The sequence below is a fragment of the Anabrus simplex genome, chromosome 6 (genome assembly GCF_040414725.1).
Source record: "Anabrus simplex isolate iqAnaSimp1 chromosome 6, ASM4041472v1, whole genome shotgun sequence".
In the NCBI taxonomy this organism is placed as follows: domain Eukaryota; kingdom Metazoa; phylum Arthropoda; class Insecta; order Orthoptera; family Tettigoniidae; genus Anabrus; species Anabrus simplex.
Window position 1 is genome coordinate 185,230,483 of NC_090270.1, and position 13,403 is coordinate 185,243,885.

A 13,403-nucleotide genomic window follows, 5' to 3' on the forward strand; every position below is an offset into this window, starting at 1 on the left:
ATTAAAATATTCTCTACTGCCCCAAAACGCTATGAGTGTAGTATAACATTGGTTAGTTTAAAAAAAAAAGATACTAGTTAAAATTTGGATGATATTGTAACTTGGCAGTCATTCTAAAGGAGACTTTTCATCACTCGAGGCCTGTTCTTGGTATAAACCTCCAAGAAACGGTCCCATGCCCTGTATGGTCTCATTAATTTAGGTATGGTGTGGTTAGATTCAGCTAGGTACGTGGGGTACCTAGTTGAATCTAACATTATTTCCACCTATTACTTATCCAAGGCTTGTCTCTTTCATCTTTCCTGTCCACTCTTTCTTGATTAACTGTTGTCTTCTATTACTGATGGTATTATGTTTGCAAGATGTTGGTTGTCTGTTAATTTCACATGTTTCATAGCACTTCTGTCGTTATTTTTGCCAATACTCTCATTCACTTAGGCATTCTTAAGAGGATGCAAACAAGCTTTGTCGAGATGACTCGAGACAGAATTAAATAGTATCTTATCCACTTCAGACTGTGAGACACCAAGACATTTCAGAAGTCAGAGTAATCTGCTTTTGAGTTTGAGATGTGTCTACCTGTATTTTTTTTTTTTTTGCCTGGCCAGGAATAATCCTGATTAAACCTTACAGAGTAGACTGTACAGCCAGCAAGTCAACACAGATTGTCAGGCAGTGGGAATTATCCTGACACCCCGGGGAGACCAACAATCTTGAGCGGAAGAGTTTCTCCAGGAAGGATTGTGGAACCTTAGTGGAGGAAATGCCACTTAAATCCACAAAACCCCTGCCCCGAGATATGGGTGAAGTCCACACTGGTAGCGATTGCGAAGAAGACTGCTTTGGTACAGCGGAGCTGGCATAAGTTCCAACCCTGCTCTTGGGGCTTTCTCCAGGGGCATAAATATGGAGGACCTTAGCCAGGGTAACTGAAGTCCTAAACAGACGACTTGGCAGAGGAGGAGACCTTCAGAACAATGATTCAGATGGAAGGTAGATGAGTCCTTAATGGACCAACAAAATAGGACCAAGAAGGCAAGGGGAACCACCTGATTATTTTCCCATGAAACTTCAAAGAACAAACAGTGTTATGCCCGGCTATCCGAGTAGTGATTGGCACCAGTCTGGGTCCAGGCCAGCTGGTGTGAAATGGGCAGCCAGATGTATAGTGGTGAATGATCCAAGCCTTGCACAACAAATATGCTTCTAATCGAACAAATGCAAGCCAAAATAGCAAAACCATAGCGACATTCGATGTAAGAGGACTTCTCCAGGCAGGAGAACTTTGCATCATGGAATTGATATTTGCAGTCTTATCATAAATGCACTGGAAGGCTGTTGGCACTTCAACACAGAAAGCTATGTTATATTCCTCTCTGGTGCTGATGTCAGTGGATGAAATGGTGTCGCATTTCTCATCAGTAAGCGACTTGAAACCTACACCTACACCTACACGCCCATCACTGAAAGAGTATTGACTCTTAGCCTAACACAAAGCAATGGTTGTACCTGGTGCAAGTATACTTACCCACTGATGCAGGTGACCAAAAAGTAGAGCACTTCTATATGACCCTAGAGGACACATGGTGGCCCTCAAACCCAAATGACTCCTTTTGCTGGGGAACTTTAATGCTAAAGTTGGGAGCACCACCACTGTCAACCATTTATGGGACATGGTGGGGTGCTACGGCTTGGGGACACGTAACGAGCAAGTCAACAGGCTGATCCAATTCATGACTGATAATAACCTGTCCATAATGAATACAGCATTCAAATATCACAAACACAACCTTTATATGTTGACCTTCCTGAATGGGCAGATCAATTACATCCTTGTTAATAAAAGATGGAGAACCTCCTTCCGCAACAACAAAACCAGACCAGGCACTGAATGCGTTACTGACCACCATCTTCTCCACTTTACCTTAAAATCAAGCTGAGAAAGCCAGCAACCAAAGCTTCAGAACCAATTACCTTCCAAAAAGCTCTCTAAGAAAGTGGCCTACCGGACCTTGAGGGAAATTGCGACAAAGTTAGGAAAATGAAAAAATGGATTGTTGAAATAGCTAAAATGATTTCCAAATCCAGCAGTAGAGTGAAGTGACAACATTGCGTTCAATAAGACTTTGGCAGTAGCTGTTAAGCGACGAAGCATCAGATTCTGTTGCAGACCTTGAGCAATAAAAATAATAATGGTAAAAGTGAACAGACACATCAGGCTTGCTTGTAGAAGAGATATGGACAAACACATCAACAGGCTATGTGCAAAGCTGGAGAGGCATTCAGCTGAGAACCATTCTAAAGAACTCCACGACAAAATAAAATACCTGGCTTGAGAGTTCAAAGCCAAGACACAGGTCATCAGCGATGTACAAGGCTATGTCATTATGGACTTGAAGGGCATAGTCAGTGTATGGCTGTTTTGCGACTACACACAATCCAAGGTTGAAGACCTATCTCTAGTGATCCCTAGGGAAGGAATGGAACGTGCGGTGAAGAAGCTGTAAAATCAGAAAGCACCCTTTTTGATAAAATTACTATTGAAGTTCCTGAAGAACATGGGCAAGCTGGGCGTGGACATCATCCACAACCTGTGTCAGAAGATTTTAATTTTTAATTTCGTGTAGCTATTTCTATGCCTGAGAAAGCCATACATCTAATTTTTTATCTGATTTTTGATATGCTCTATTGGTGGAAAAATATCTAAGTCCCTCCATGGGAACTTAGAATTTCCATTCGGAATTGCTAGGCGGGCATTAATTCCATTGTGGAGTTTTATTTCCCATATGCAGTTATCAGACTGTGCCTCTTAAATAGGTTTCTGATAAGTTCACCTGCATACACCCAGCGTCAGTGGGTAGGGTCTGACACATCCCACTCTAAGAGTCTAGTGTCAGACCTAAGACGAAAAGCTGGTAAATAGAGCAAACGCCTGAAAAAGCCATACATCTAATTTTTTATCTGATAGCTATTTCTAGCCGAGTGCAGCCCTTGTATGGCAGACCCTCTGATGAGGGTGGGTGGCATCTGCCATGTGTAGGTAACTGCGTGTTATTGTGGTGGAGGATAGTGTTATGTGTTGTTGAGAGTTCAATGTTGCAGGGATGATGGGGACAGCACAAACACGCAGCCCTCGGGCCATTTGAATTACCCAATGAAGGTTAAAATCCCCGACCCAGCCGGGAATCGAACCCGGGACCCTCTGAGCCGAAGGCCAGTACGCTGACCATTCAGTCAACGAGTCGGTATGGGAATCAACATCTTTATCATCTGAAAACTGGCCGGATCAGTGATGTCACTCCATATTTATATCACTGTTCAAGAATACCCCCCTCCCCCCACTCGACTGCGGAATCTATTGAACAGTAGCCCTCAACTCCCATTCCAGCAAAGTCATGCTCATGATACTGAATGAGAGGCTAAAAACCTTCCTCCTTCCACAAATACCTTGTGAGTAGATGGGGTTTGTTCCAAGCAAAGGAATGTGTGAACAGTTCCTGGATATTCAACAACTCACCAAGAAGGCTAGGGAGTTAAACATTATGTTGTTCTTGTGCGTCGTGGATTTCAAGAAATGGGAAATGGTCAAGAAGATTTTCATTGATGTGGAGATGCAGAGCCACCTAGTGAACCTGATTAAGCAAGTCTACTTTTCAGATATGGTGGCAGTGCATGTCAACAACACCATTTTGGATATCTTCTCAACTACTGCTGGAGTAGGCAGGGTTGCATTTTATCACCCCTCCTTTTCGACATCATCTGCAAACATATCATGAGGAAGGTCCTTGAAGACTAGTATGACAGCATCACAGTAGGTGGCAAGTTAGCTATCTACAGTAAGGTGATTACACTCTGATAATAGCCAAAGATGAGCATGAACTTCAGACTGGCATGCAGAGACTAGAAAATCAGATCAGATTGTATGGACTTGAAATGAACATTTGAATACCAAAGTAATGATCGTAGGCCACCCCAAAAACAACTACCCAGACATCACAAGAATCGCTGGCTATGAGTCCGTCAACCAGTTTGAATACCTGGGATTCATCATCACTAACACTGGCAAGTACGAGTTTGAAAACTGCAAGTGCATCGCAATGGTGAGAAATCCTGTACGAAAGCTGACACATCTGGAATAACATCTCCATCACTATCAAAACGAAACTAACATTGTTGCAAGAACTCATCTTTCCTCATCGCAACATATGCAGCAGAAACTTGAACTGTGAAAATGGCTGTCCATCACAGGTTCGATGCCTTGGAACTGTGGTGCTATATAATAGACAGCACAAGTCACTCCTGGGACAAGTCAGCATGAATATGAGACAGTTGACCCTTATGAGCCAAGAATTTTTTAAATTACTTCAGGCACATTGCTAGGAGACCAGAGGCAATGGAAACATGATCATCGAGGAAAAAGTTGAAAGCCAAAGACCTTGAGGACGTGTACCATTGTGATGGGCAGACCAACGCAAGCCTAACCGGAGATACCTGTAGATGTGATCCACCATACTCAGGATAGGGAATCCTGAAGAAGTGTCAACATGCTTTTGCATTATGATGTCATCAGATCCTTATGTAGGCTTAGAATATGAGAGAGAGAGAGAGAGAGAGAGAGAGAGAGAGAGACCTGCATTCTAGTTATTTCTTTAATACACACTTCTAAATCTCTGAAATAACTAAGAGGGTGTTAAAAATGAGACCGGACGAGTTGGCCGTGCGGTTAGGGGCGTGCGGCTGTGAGCTCACATCCGGGAGATAGTGGGTTCAAATCCCACTGTCGGCAGCCCTGAAAATGGTTTTCCGTGGTTTCCCATTTTCACACCAGGCAAATGCTGGGGTGTACCTTAATGAAGGCCATGGCCACTTCCTTCCCACTCCCAGACCTTTCCTATTCCATTGTCGCCGTAAGACCTATCTATGTCGGTGCAACGTAAAGCAGATAGCCAAAAGAAAAAAAGAAAAAATGAGTATTGATAGAAATATTTGGTTCTTAATCCTACCATTGTTTTAACACGTAAGGGGGAAGAGTATAAAACTAGTCTTAAAAATATATATATTTTCTATGTTCTATTACAAACTTCTATTTCAACTTATCAGTGTGTATTTCTTTCCAATTTAGTGGTAAACTAGCTGCATTCATTGTGTTGTGTGAAAAATATGAGCCAAGTATCAAACGAGATCCAAGTTACACGGAATATTTGGATAAAATAGCCCAGATCTTCTTTGGAGTTGCAGCTCCACGGCCAAAGAACCGGGGCCTGTTTGGTAAGTATATTTGCATGTGCCTTGTTAAGTCACTACTTTTGTTGTTGAAATGTTATTTAAGTACAGAAGAAATGTTAATGTTTGCATTGTTAAATCCACTCTTCATAATTTTCTCAGGTCATTTGAAAATACTCCATGCTTAGGGCTACCATACATCCTCGTTTATCCTAGACTGTCCCAGGGTTTTACAGCGTGTCTGTGGGGTCAAGGCGCAGATGAAAATATTTATAATGTGTCTTCGATTTTCCTTGTGAAACTGTACTGATTATTATTTTTATTTAATTTTGAATTTCTTCCTACTGTACATTAAACGCAGGCTGCCGCGGAGACAAAGAGTACCATGGTGAGGAGTAAATATAGTACATTATGTTGTATACGAGGAACTTGGTATACAGTAACACAACATAAAGTTTATTGCTTCAATAGTTTTATACAGTATTTATAAGAAATATAATGAAACTTGTCTTGAAGCTTGATTGATTGCACGCAGTTAATGCTGTTATTAAATGATAGACTGAAAGTCTGTGGCACAAATATATATTTACAAAGAGAGATTCCTATATACACATTCACACCTATCTTGAGGAGATAGTCTATTCCACTGGGAAATGTCCTTGGATAGTCGAAAACTATCTGCTGTGGGATAACAAGCGTAACTTGTAGGGAGAGTCGCGTTAGTAGAATGCTAGTATTGGACTTAGACTTGCAAGGAACTTGGATCAATATCTTAATTCGCAGAATACTAAGATAGTCATCGGAGCACTAGTGAGGACTTGAGAGTGTAGTAGAATGTTGACTCGGGGCTCGACGTGGGTACAGGAATCAGGGAAGATGAGGTAATGTCTGGAGGTGAGACCTCACGACCAGCAATCAGTCCACCTGTTCAAGACACATTTTTAAGAGGAATGCCTCCGTGTTTGACTTGCGGTGTGGTCTGGTCGTTGGACACTGGGGTAGTCCTTGGTAAGGCGAGGAACGTCGCTCCTTATATAGCGCTGGCTGACGTCACCGACGAGCATGCCAGGCGCAGTGCAGTCCTCTCGTAGGCTCTGGAAACATCGGTGATGCGGTGGGTTGCGGAGCTTGAGCGCGGAGGACGCGCACAACACATTAGTTCATCAGTTACACGTTTATACAGAAGCTTCGGCGTTTCTTTCGTAATTTAGACATTGAGTAATGTTATAGCACGCAGGAGTGGTGCCTTAATTGTCTGATGGAGTACCTCAGTACATTGGTTCCAGTGTTTATCATGAAGTCCTTCGATAAATCAAACGCTTTACAGAAGGTCTCAGAGAAATATGGAGCGATTCCTCTGGCATCATTCATCAAATCAGAAGGGCCGATGACCTAGATGTTAGGCCCCTTTAAACAACAACCACCATCATCATCAAACCATATACACTGGTGAGCAGTTGAATTAGAGATAGCTGCTGTTTCGGCAAAACGGTGCTGTAATTAGCCCGGCAAATGTAATAGTTTGACGTAGTATATGACTGTAATGTCTTCAAACGTTCTCTGGTAACAGGTGAGCACAGGATGGGTACGACATGAGATCTCATGGCAGTTGATCACAGCCAGATTGTCAGTGCCTTACATATGGGCTATTCCATCTCAGAAGTCATGCAGGCAATGGGCCTTCGAAGAGCCACCATGTCCATTGTGTACCGTGTACCATGAGTAGGTAGATTTAGGCAAAACAACAATTGCTAGGATTACCTGCTATGGAATATAATGTTTTGTTGACGGGAGTCATCGTCGACTGATTTGGATGATAAGAAGGGATGTGTTTGAGTCATGTTTGGTTTATTGTACATTTAAATTATGCTTATTTTAGTTTTAGGTTATGTCTATTTTGAACTATTGTATTGTGGGTACTGTTGTATTGACAACAGTGTGTTGGGAGTTAGTTGGCACAACATGGCGACGGAATACAGTCCACTTTTCAATTACAGTGGTTTGTCATGCCAGAGGAACAGTCAACAAGTCATGCAGTGTAAAATGATGTATATACCGGGCGAGTTGGCCGTGCGGTTAGAGGCGCACAGCTGTGAGCTTGCATCTGGGAGATAGTGGGTTCGAATCCCATTGTCGGCAGCCCTGAAGATGGTTTTCCGTGGTTTCCCATTTTCACTCCAGGCAAATGCTGGGGCTGTACCTTAATTAAGGCCACGGCCACTTCCAACTCCTAGGCCTTTTCTATCCCATTGTCGCCATAAGACCTATCTGTGTCGGTGCGACGTAAGGCCACTAGCAAAAAAAAAAAAAAGTATAAATATAGCATTGTGTTATAAATATTTGAGTTATTAAGCCCAACATTTTTTCATTTTCATAGTGTGACAGAGTACTTGTGAATGCCATGGTGGATAACAATGAAGTGCAAGCAGTCATACCATGCAGGACCACCACCTTGCAGTGAGGTACAGAAGCCACTGTCCCACTTTGCTACTGCTCGCGGCACGTCACAGGGCATAAAGAATGACATTGATACAGGAACATCGCCATTTATCCCTTCAAAGCCTACAGAAATGTTGCCAGGACAAATGAGTCGTGGTACCAGTTTGTACACGCCAATAGCAGGATAGGAGTGCGTCACCAAGCTCTTGAGACAATGGATTCTCTTGTCAGCAGCGTACAGTTCAGGCTGGATGTGGTTTTATTATTGTATGAAGACTGTTCGCATGGGATGAAATAGGACCCCTGGTACATCTGACTATGTTTCTCACTGAAGAACGATACATGAACCTGCAGTCAGATTAAGTCCACTCATTTGTTTACCTCCCGTTCACTGCGGGAGACAGTAAGACATTGCACATTTCAGTCGCTTCTGAACTGTTGTTGATTTGTTCAATGAATATTCCATGCACATGAGGATGCTTGCCTGGTCCCTAAGGTCACCTGACCTCAGTCCTGTTGAGTCCGACTCCATGGCTAAATGGTTAGCATGCTGGCCTTTGGTCACAGGTACCGGGCAAATTGGCCGTGCGGTCAGGGGCGTGTGGCTGTGAGTTTATCATCTTCTTTGTTTATTGTGAACGTTGATGTTAAGAAAAACATATGTTACTATATTATGTACAGTAGGTTAACTGCTCCTGATCGTTGTCTAGGTCAGATAGGAAAATCTATTTCTCACCATGAACAAGAACGTTGGTGCAACCCATTAGGTACCCGTAAGGAACTCTGAATTTCGGAGTTTGGAGTTACAACCGCAGAATGCCTGGGTCTGATGTTGCCTTCCACTTACCTGTGGTAGCCCATTTTCATCATTTACATAGACTCTATGAGCTTTGGCCAACTCTTTTTCCTTTTGTGTCAATGGTATAGGCTCGTGAGTAACTAAGGAGTCTGGCACTTCCTTTTCTTTTACCAATATTCTAAGGATCAACCTCTTCCTTTTCTTCTATGGTTGGAATTAACATTGAAACTTTAATCATGACCAGTCATGTCCAGATCTGTGGCTTAGTGCTTAACCCTTTAGTCCAAGAAGTCCTGGGATCAATTCCTGGCCAGGTCAGGAATTTTAACCTTCTATGTTTAATTCCTCTTGTTCTAGGGCTGGGTGTGTATGCAGTCTTCAGCATTAGACTAATCCTCACAAAAACGTGTCATCCATGGGCGTCGACTCGAGAAGACCTGCACTAGGATCTTTGGGAGGCCATATGTCATTTTATCATCACCACTCATTCGATGCCCATCTGGAAAAGCACTGTCTCTTGGCTTTCTTAATCATCAGCATGGTTTCACGATGAACACTGATTGTGTTGTTAACTACAGTGATTAGTGTTAGGAACGTGCACTGAAATTGATGCAACAAGTTGTACTAGTGATTTTGACTCGTGAAACTCACAATTGGCAGCTGACGATACGTGATATACTTTTCAGTCTGTCAAACACACAGCATATACAATGTAAATTAAAACACTATAAACATATCTGTAAAACACACACTAACATACAAAGAATGACATGTTTTGTTCTACAAGAACATCCTCAGATTCTATCAAATCACTTAAAAACAAGCTTATATATGTACAGTATTGTTTACGTAGCGTAAACTTGTCAATGATAGAGAAATTAGTGATAACATGAAACAGGAATGACAAAAATATATATATATATATATATATACAATTATTAATATAATGAAAAACTTACATAAAAAATTTACATTGTATTTGCTGTGTATTTGACAGACTGAAAAGCCTTTGTTACATTTAACTAAGTCAACACTGGAAAACATGGCTTCATTTTTAACAAACATGATATACTGTCATATTCGTTAACTGGAGGTAGCAGACACACAGATAGCTATAGTGGTTGCTGCTGCTTATCAACTGAAGTTGTAATCTATTCTAATATTTTAAACAGAGAAAATTGGTGAGTTTGTTGATATGTGGAGGCTAATGTCAGGAGATATACAACAGATTCCAGTAATTCTTTCATTATTAGAAAGCTTATTACTTCTAGATTATTATAGGTTATAAATAATTATGCTAGTTTTATCAGGCGGGCAGTTTAAAAAAGTAGAGCAAGAATAATAATTGTGCATCAGAGACAAAAGTGAATACGCTGGCTGAACTTTTTGTTGGAATAATAATGGAGTACACCAAGTCTACTGAGAATTCAAATATCTACAAAAAGTGTTGATATACAGTTCCTTCCGAACCCAAACAACTTTCGAAGATAGAATGTTTTTCTATCTTTTTGCTGCATGCTTTATTTTATGTGATAAGAAGAATCAGAATACCTTGGGTCACTGGTAACACGTGATAATGACGCCACCAACAACTTCCACTCGAGTAAATGCAACATGGCTCAAGCGCAGACAAGTCACCAGAATTCTCTGCGACAAGCACATGCTCCTAAATCACAAGGCAAAAGTATATAAGGCAGTAAAGCACTCTGTAGATCTATACGGGTCAGAATGTCACCCTATGACGAGGAACCAAGGCCAGATGATCCACACCATGAGATGAAAATGCTCTGATGGACCCTCGATCTAACACGCTACAACCATGTGACAAATGACGAGATGTGACAAAGACTAGGTATGTCCCCGATTGTAGAGAAAGTGAGAGAGGCTTGACTCTGATGGTATGGTATGGTCACGTCATTTGCCAAGACAACATCTCTATGATAATAATGGCCTTTTAAGTTTGACAGTGGAGGATGTTCACATGGGATGCCAGTGAAATAGTGGATGGACTCCATTCTTCATCACAGAAGACATGACAGAGCGAGTGGCAGTACAATTTGGGTCACGTGGTTCACACAACTGGAGAAGAAAGAATTGTATCAGGCTTCCTAACAGTAACACCATGTCAGTTGGCCATGCAGTTAACGTCGCGCAGCAGTGAGCTTGCATTCAGAAGATAGTGGGTTTGCACCCCACTTCCAGCAGCCCTGAAGATTTTTTTCCCGTTGTTTCCCATTTTCACAGCATGCTGTACCTTAAGGCCACAGCCCCCACAGATGCAACGTAAAAAAAAACAAAAAATCCTCGAAGCCATGCAGGTTGTGAACCTCAACCCAACGGAAGTGTAGGATCAAGTAAAATGAAGAAACATAGCAAGACAGCAGACTCTGTGCAACAGGAGAGATGCTAGGAAAGCAGCTCTATCTGATAAAACACACAATAATGGGTAAACCGTATAAACTGTTATGTCATATAAAAAACAAGGCATAAATATGTCAACATGCATTTTCTTACAATTTGCCTGATAATTGCGTTACCGGGCGAGTTGGCCGTGCGGTTAGGGGCGCGCAGCTGTTAGCTTGCATCCGGGAGATAGTGGGTTCGAACCCCACTGTCAGCAGCCCTGAAGATGGTTTTCCATGGTTTCCCATTTTCATACCAGGCAAATGCTGGGGCTGTACCTTAATTAAGATCACGGCTGCTTCCTCCCCACTTCTAGTCCTTTCCTATCCCATCATCGCCATAGGACCTATCTATGTTAGTGTGACGTAAAAGCAACTAGCAAAAGATAATTGCGTTTTTCTGAGCTGAAGGAGCATTTTGAACGTTTGATCCCAAAGGGTTGCACATTGAGCATGGAACAGCTGGGTGGATTAGGGTGAAAACTATGATTAATATCTCTTAGTGGTGTAAATCCAACAATTGTTGTATTTCTCCACTCATTAAACTGGAAGACAGGGGCTATGAAAGAAATGTGGAACAAGCCAAAGGCAATTTAAAGCACATCTGCATCCGGGAGATAGTAGGTTCGAATCCCACTATCGGCAGCCCTGAAAATGGTTTTCCGTGGTTTCCCATTTTCACACCAGGCAAATGCTGGGGCTGTACCTTAAGGCCACGGCCGCTTCCTTCCAATTTCTAGGCCTTTCCTATCCCATCGTTGCCATAAGACCTATCTGTGTCGGTGCGACGTAAAGCCCGTTGCAAAAAATAAAAAAATTTAAAAAATAAAGCACATCTGGCACCCTAACTGGTTAGAAGTGGAAGTACTGTTAATATATACATTTGAAAAATTTAAAATTCTGAACAATATTTCCTGAATGGTAATGTGTGTATGTTTAATATACAGAATTGTTTTAAAGTTGCAATTGTAGTTTTAGAGCTATAAAAGCTTGAATTTGTGTTGTTCTTAAGTGAATAGTTCTTTTATGAAATATTAATTGTAGAATTATTCTAATTTTGCTTCTTTATTTTTTTAAACAGGTAATCTTATTCAGACTTTCTTAAGTGGTTTGGATGACTCGGATTCAGAGGAAGAGACAAGACCTCAGCCCCAGGCTTCCACTTCTCACCATATGGAAACCGAAGAACTTGATTGATACTATGCAATATTTAATACCTACCGTGTATGACCGAGCTGTAAAACTGAAAGTAAATGATTCATGGAGAATCATTGATAGTTTTTAAATTCTATGTGAGGAGAAAATGTTGAAACCAAGTAGACCTCACTTTTATCACAAACAGTAGCTTCCAAGGAATAACGTCAGAAACTCATCTGTTCAAGTACAAGTTCCTTGAACTCTGTACAAAGACAGTTAATTCCATGCAGAACAGTGAGAGAGTAGTAATTTCATCCTGGGCAATTGGATGTGTGTGTGTATATAGGGAGAATGGGAGAGTGCCAAAATACATGATGTATTTAAGGAAAATTGTGGTAAACAGATTTCTCTCATTCTTTGCAGGTTTGTGAAGGAAGTCAGATCATCTTATTCTCTTTTGGGGGTTTATTTATGAGAATTTACTATGTGTATAATGGTAGATTATACTACCATATGCCTTTATTTGTATTTTCTGGAAAGTAAATATATGAGATAGTGCAGGGAGTCGAACTTATACTGAAGTTTTCACTTTGGGGGGTCTCATTGGGACCATTGTAGGTGATGAATATAAATGTAATATAAAATCAAATAGATAATTTCATTTCCCCTCCTCTTATTATTGTGAGAAAAAGGCTGGAGAGTTGTTCAGTCAGAATCAGTCTATATTCTTGTAGAAATTACTATAGTAAAAAAAATTCAACATACCGTCCAGATTCTCTTCAGCCCGTCCCGTTTGCTTATTCGATTTAGAAAATGGCTCCCAACCCAGGGTTTTTGTTTGAAGTTCAAGCACTAATGTCCTTTATAGGCAATATTTTAGTTCTCTTCAGTCGTATTCCTCTTTAGATTTCTGTTTAAAAATTATTTCCACATACTTTTCATGATGGAAAGTAATAACTTTCTGGTGCTGTAAATGTGGTATCTGATGCCTTCTATCCAGTTCAAGGCTTATTCATCCACTTTCAGTTATTCACTTGAAATTATGTAGTGCTGTACTGAGTAAAATGTAAGATGGTTTAGCTTTTGTATTATTAATTCTTTGAGCTTTCACACTAATGGTTGAAGATAAAGATGTGTCTGTGTTATAAGAGCAAGCAACTGGATATTCTGTTTAGAAAGAAGTTTGTAGAATTTGATCTTGGGAGGGCTTTCTAAGGAATAACAAAAGGATTGGGAACCAGTATTGAATTATCATTTTAGAAAAACATCTAAGCTTGTCTATAAGCATCTTTTTGAAACTGAATAATGAAAATAGTTACATAAAGAGGCAAGGATGTGATAGAAACAAAATTGTGGAATAGGATTTGAAAGAAATAAAAAACATTCTATATCTGTATGGGTAA

At 40.9% G+C, this 13,403-nt stretch overlaps 1 protein-coding gene across 1 annotated transcript in view; it reads left to right on the top strand.

The window, feature by feature from the left end:
* The window catches only part of LOC136876277 (Golgi to ER traffic protein 4 homolog), a 74,616-nt gene extending 61,537 nt beyond the window's left edge, over positions 1-13,079 (top strand). The window contains exons 7-8 of the mRNA XM_067150092.2: positions 5,123-5,268; positions 11,945-13,079. Of these exons, the coding sequence (XP_067006193.1) occupies positions 5,123-5,268; positions 11,945-12,060 (262 nt within the window). The 3' untranslated portion in view covers positions 12,061-13,079. The remainder of the gene's footprint in view (positions 1-5,122; positions 5,269-11,944) is intronic.
* Positions 13,080-13,403: the final 324 nt, after the last annotated feature.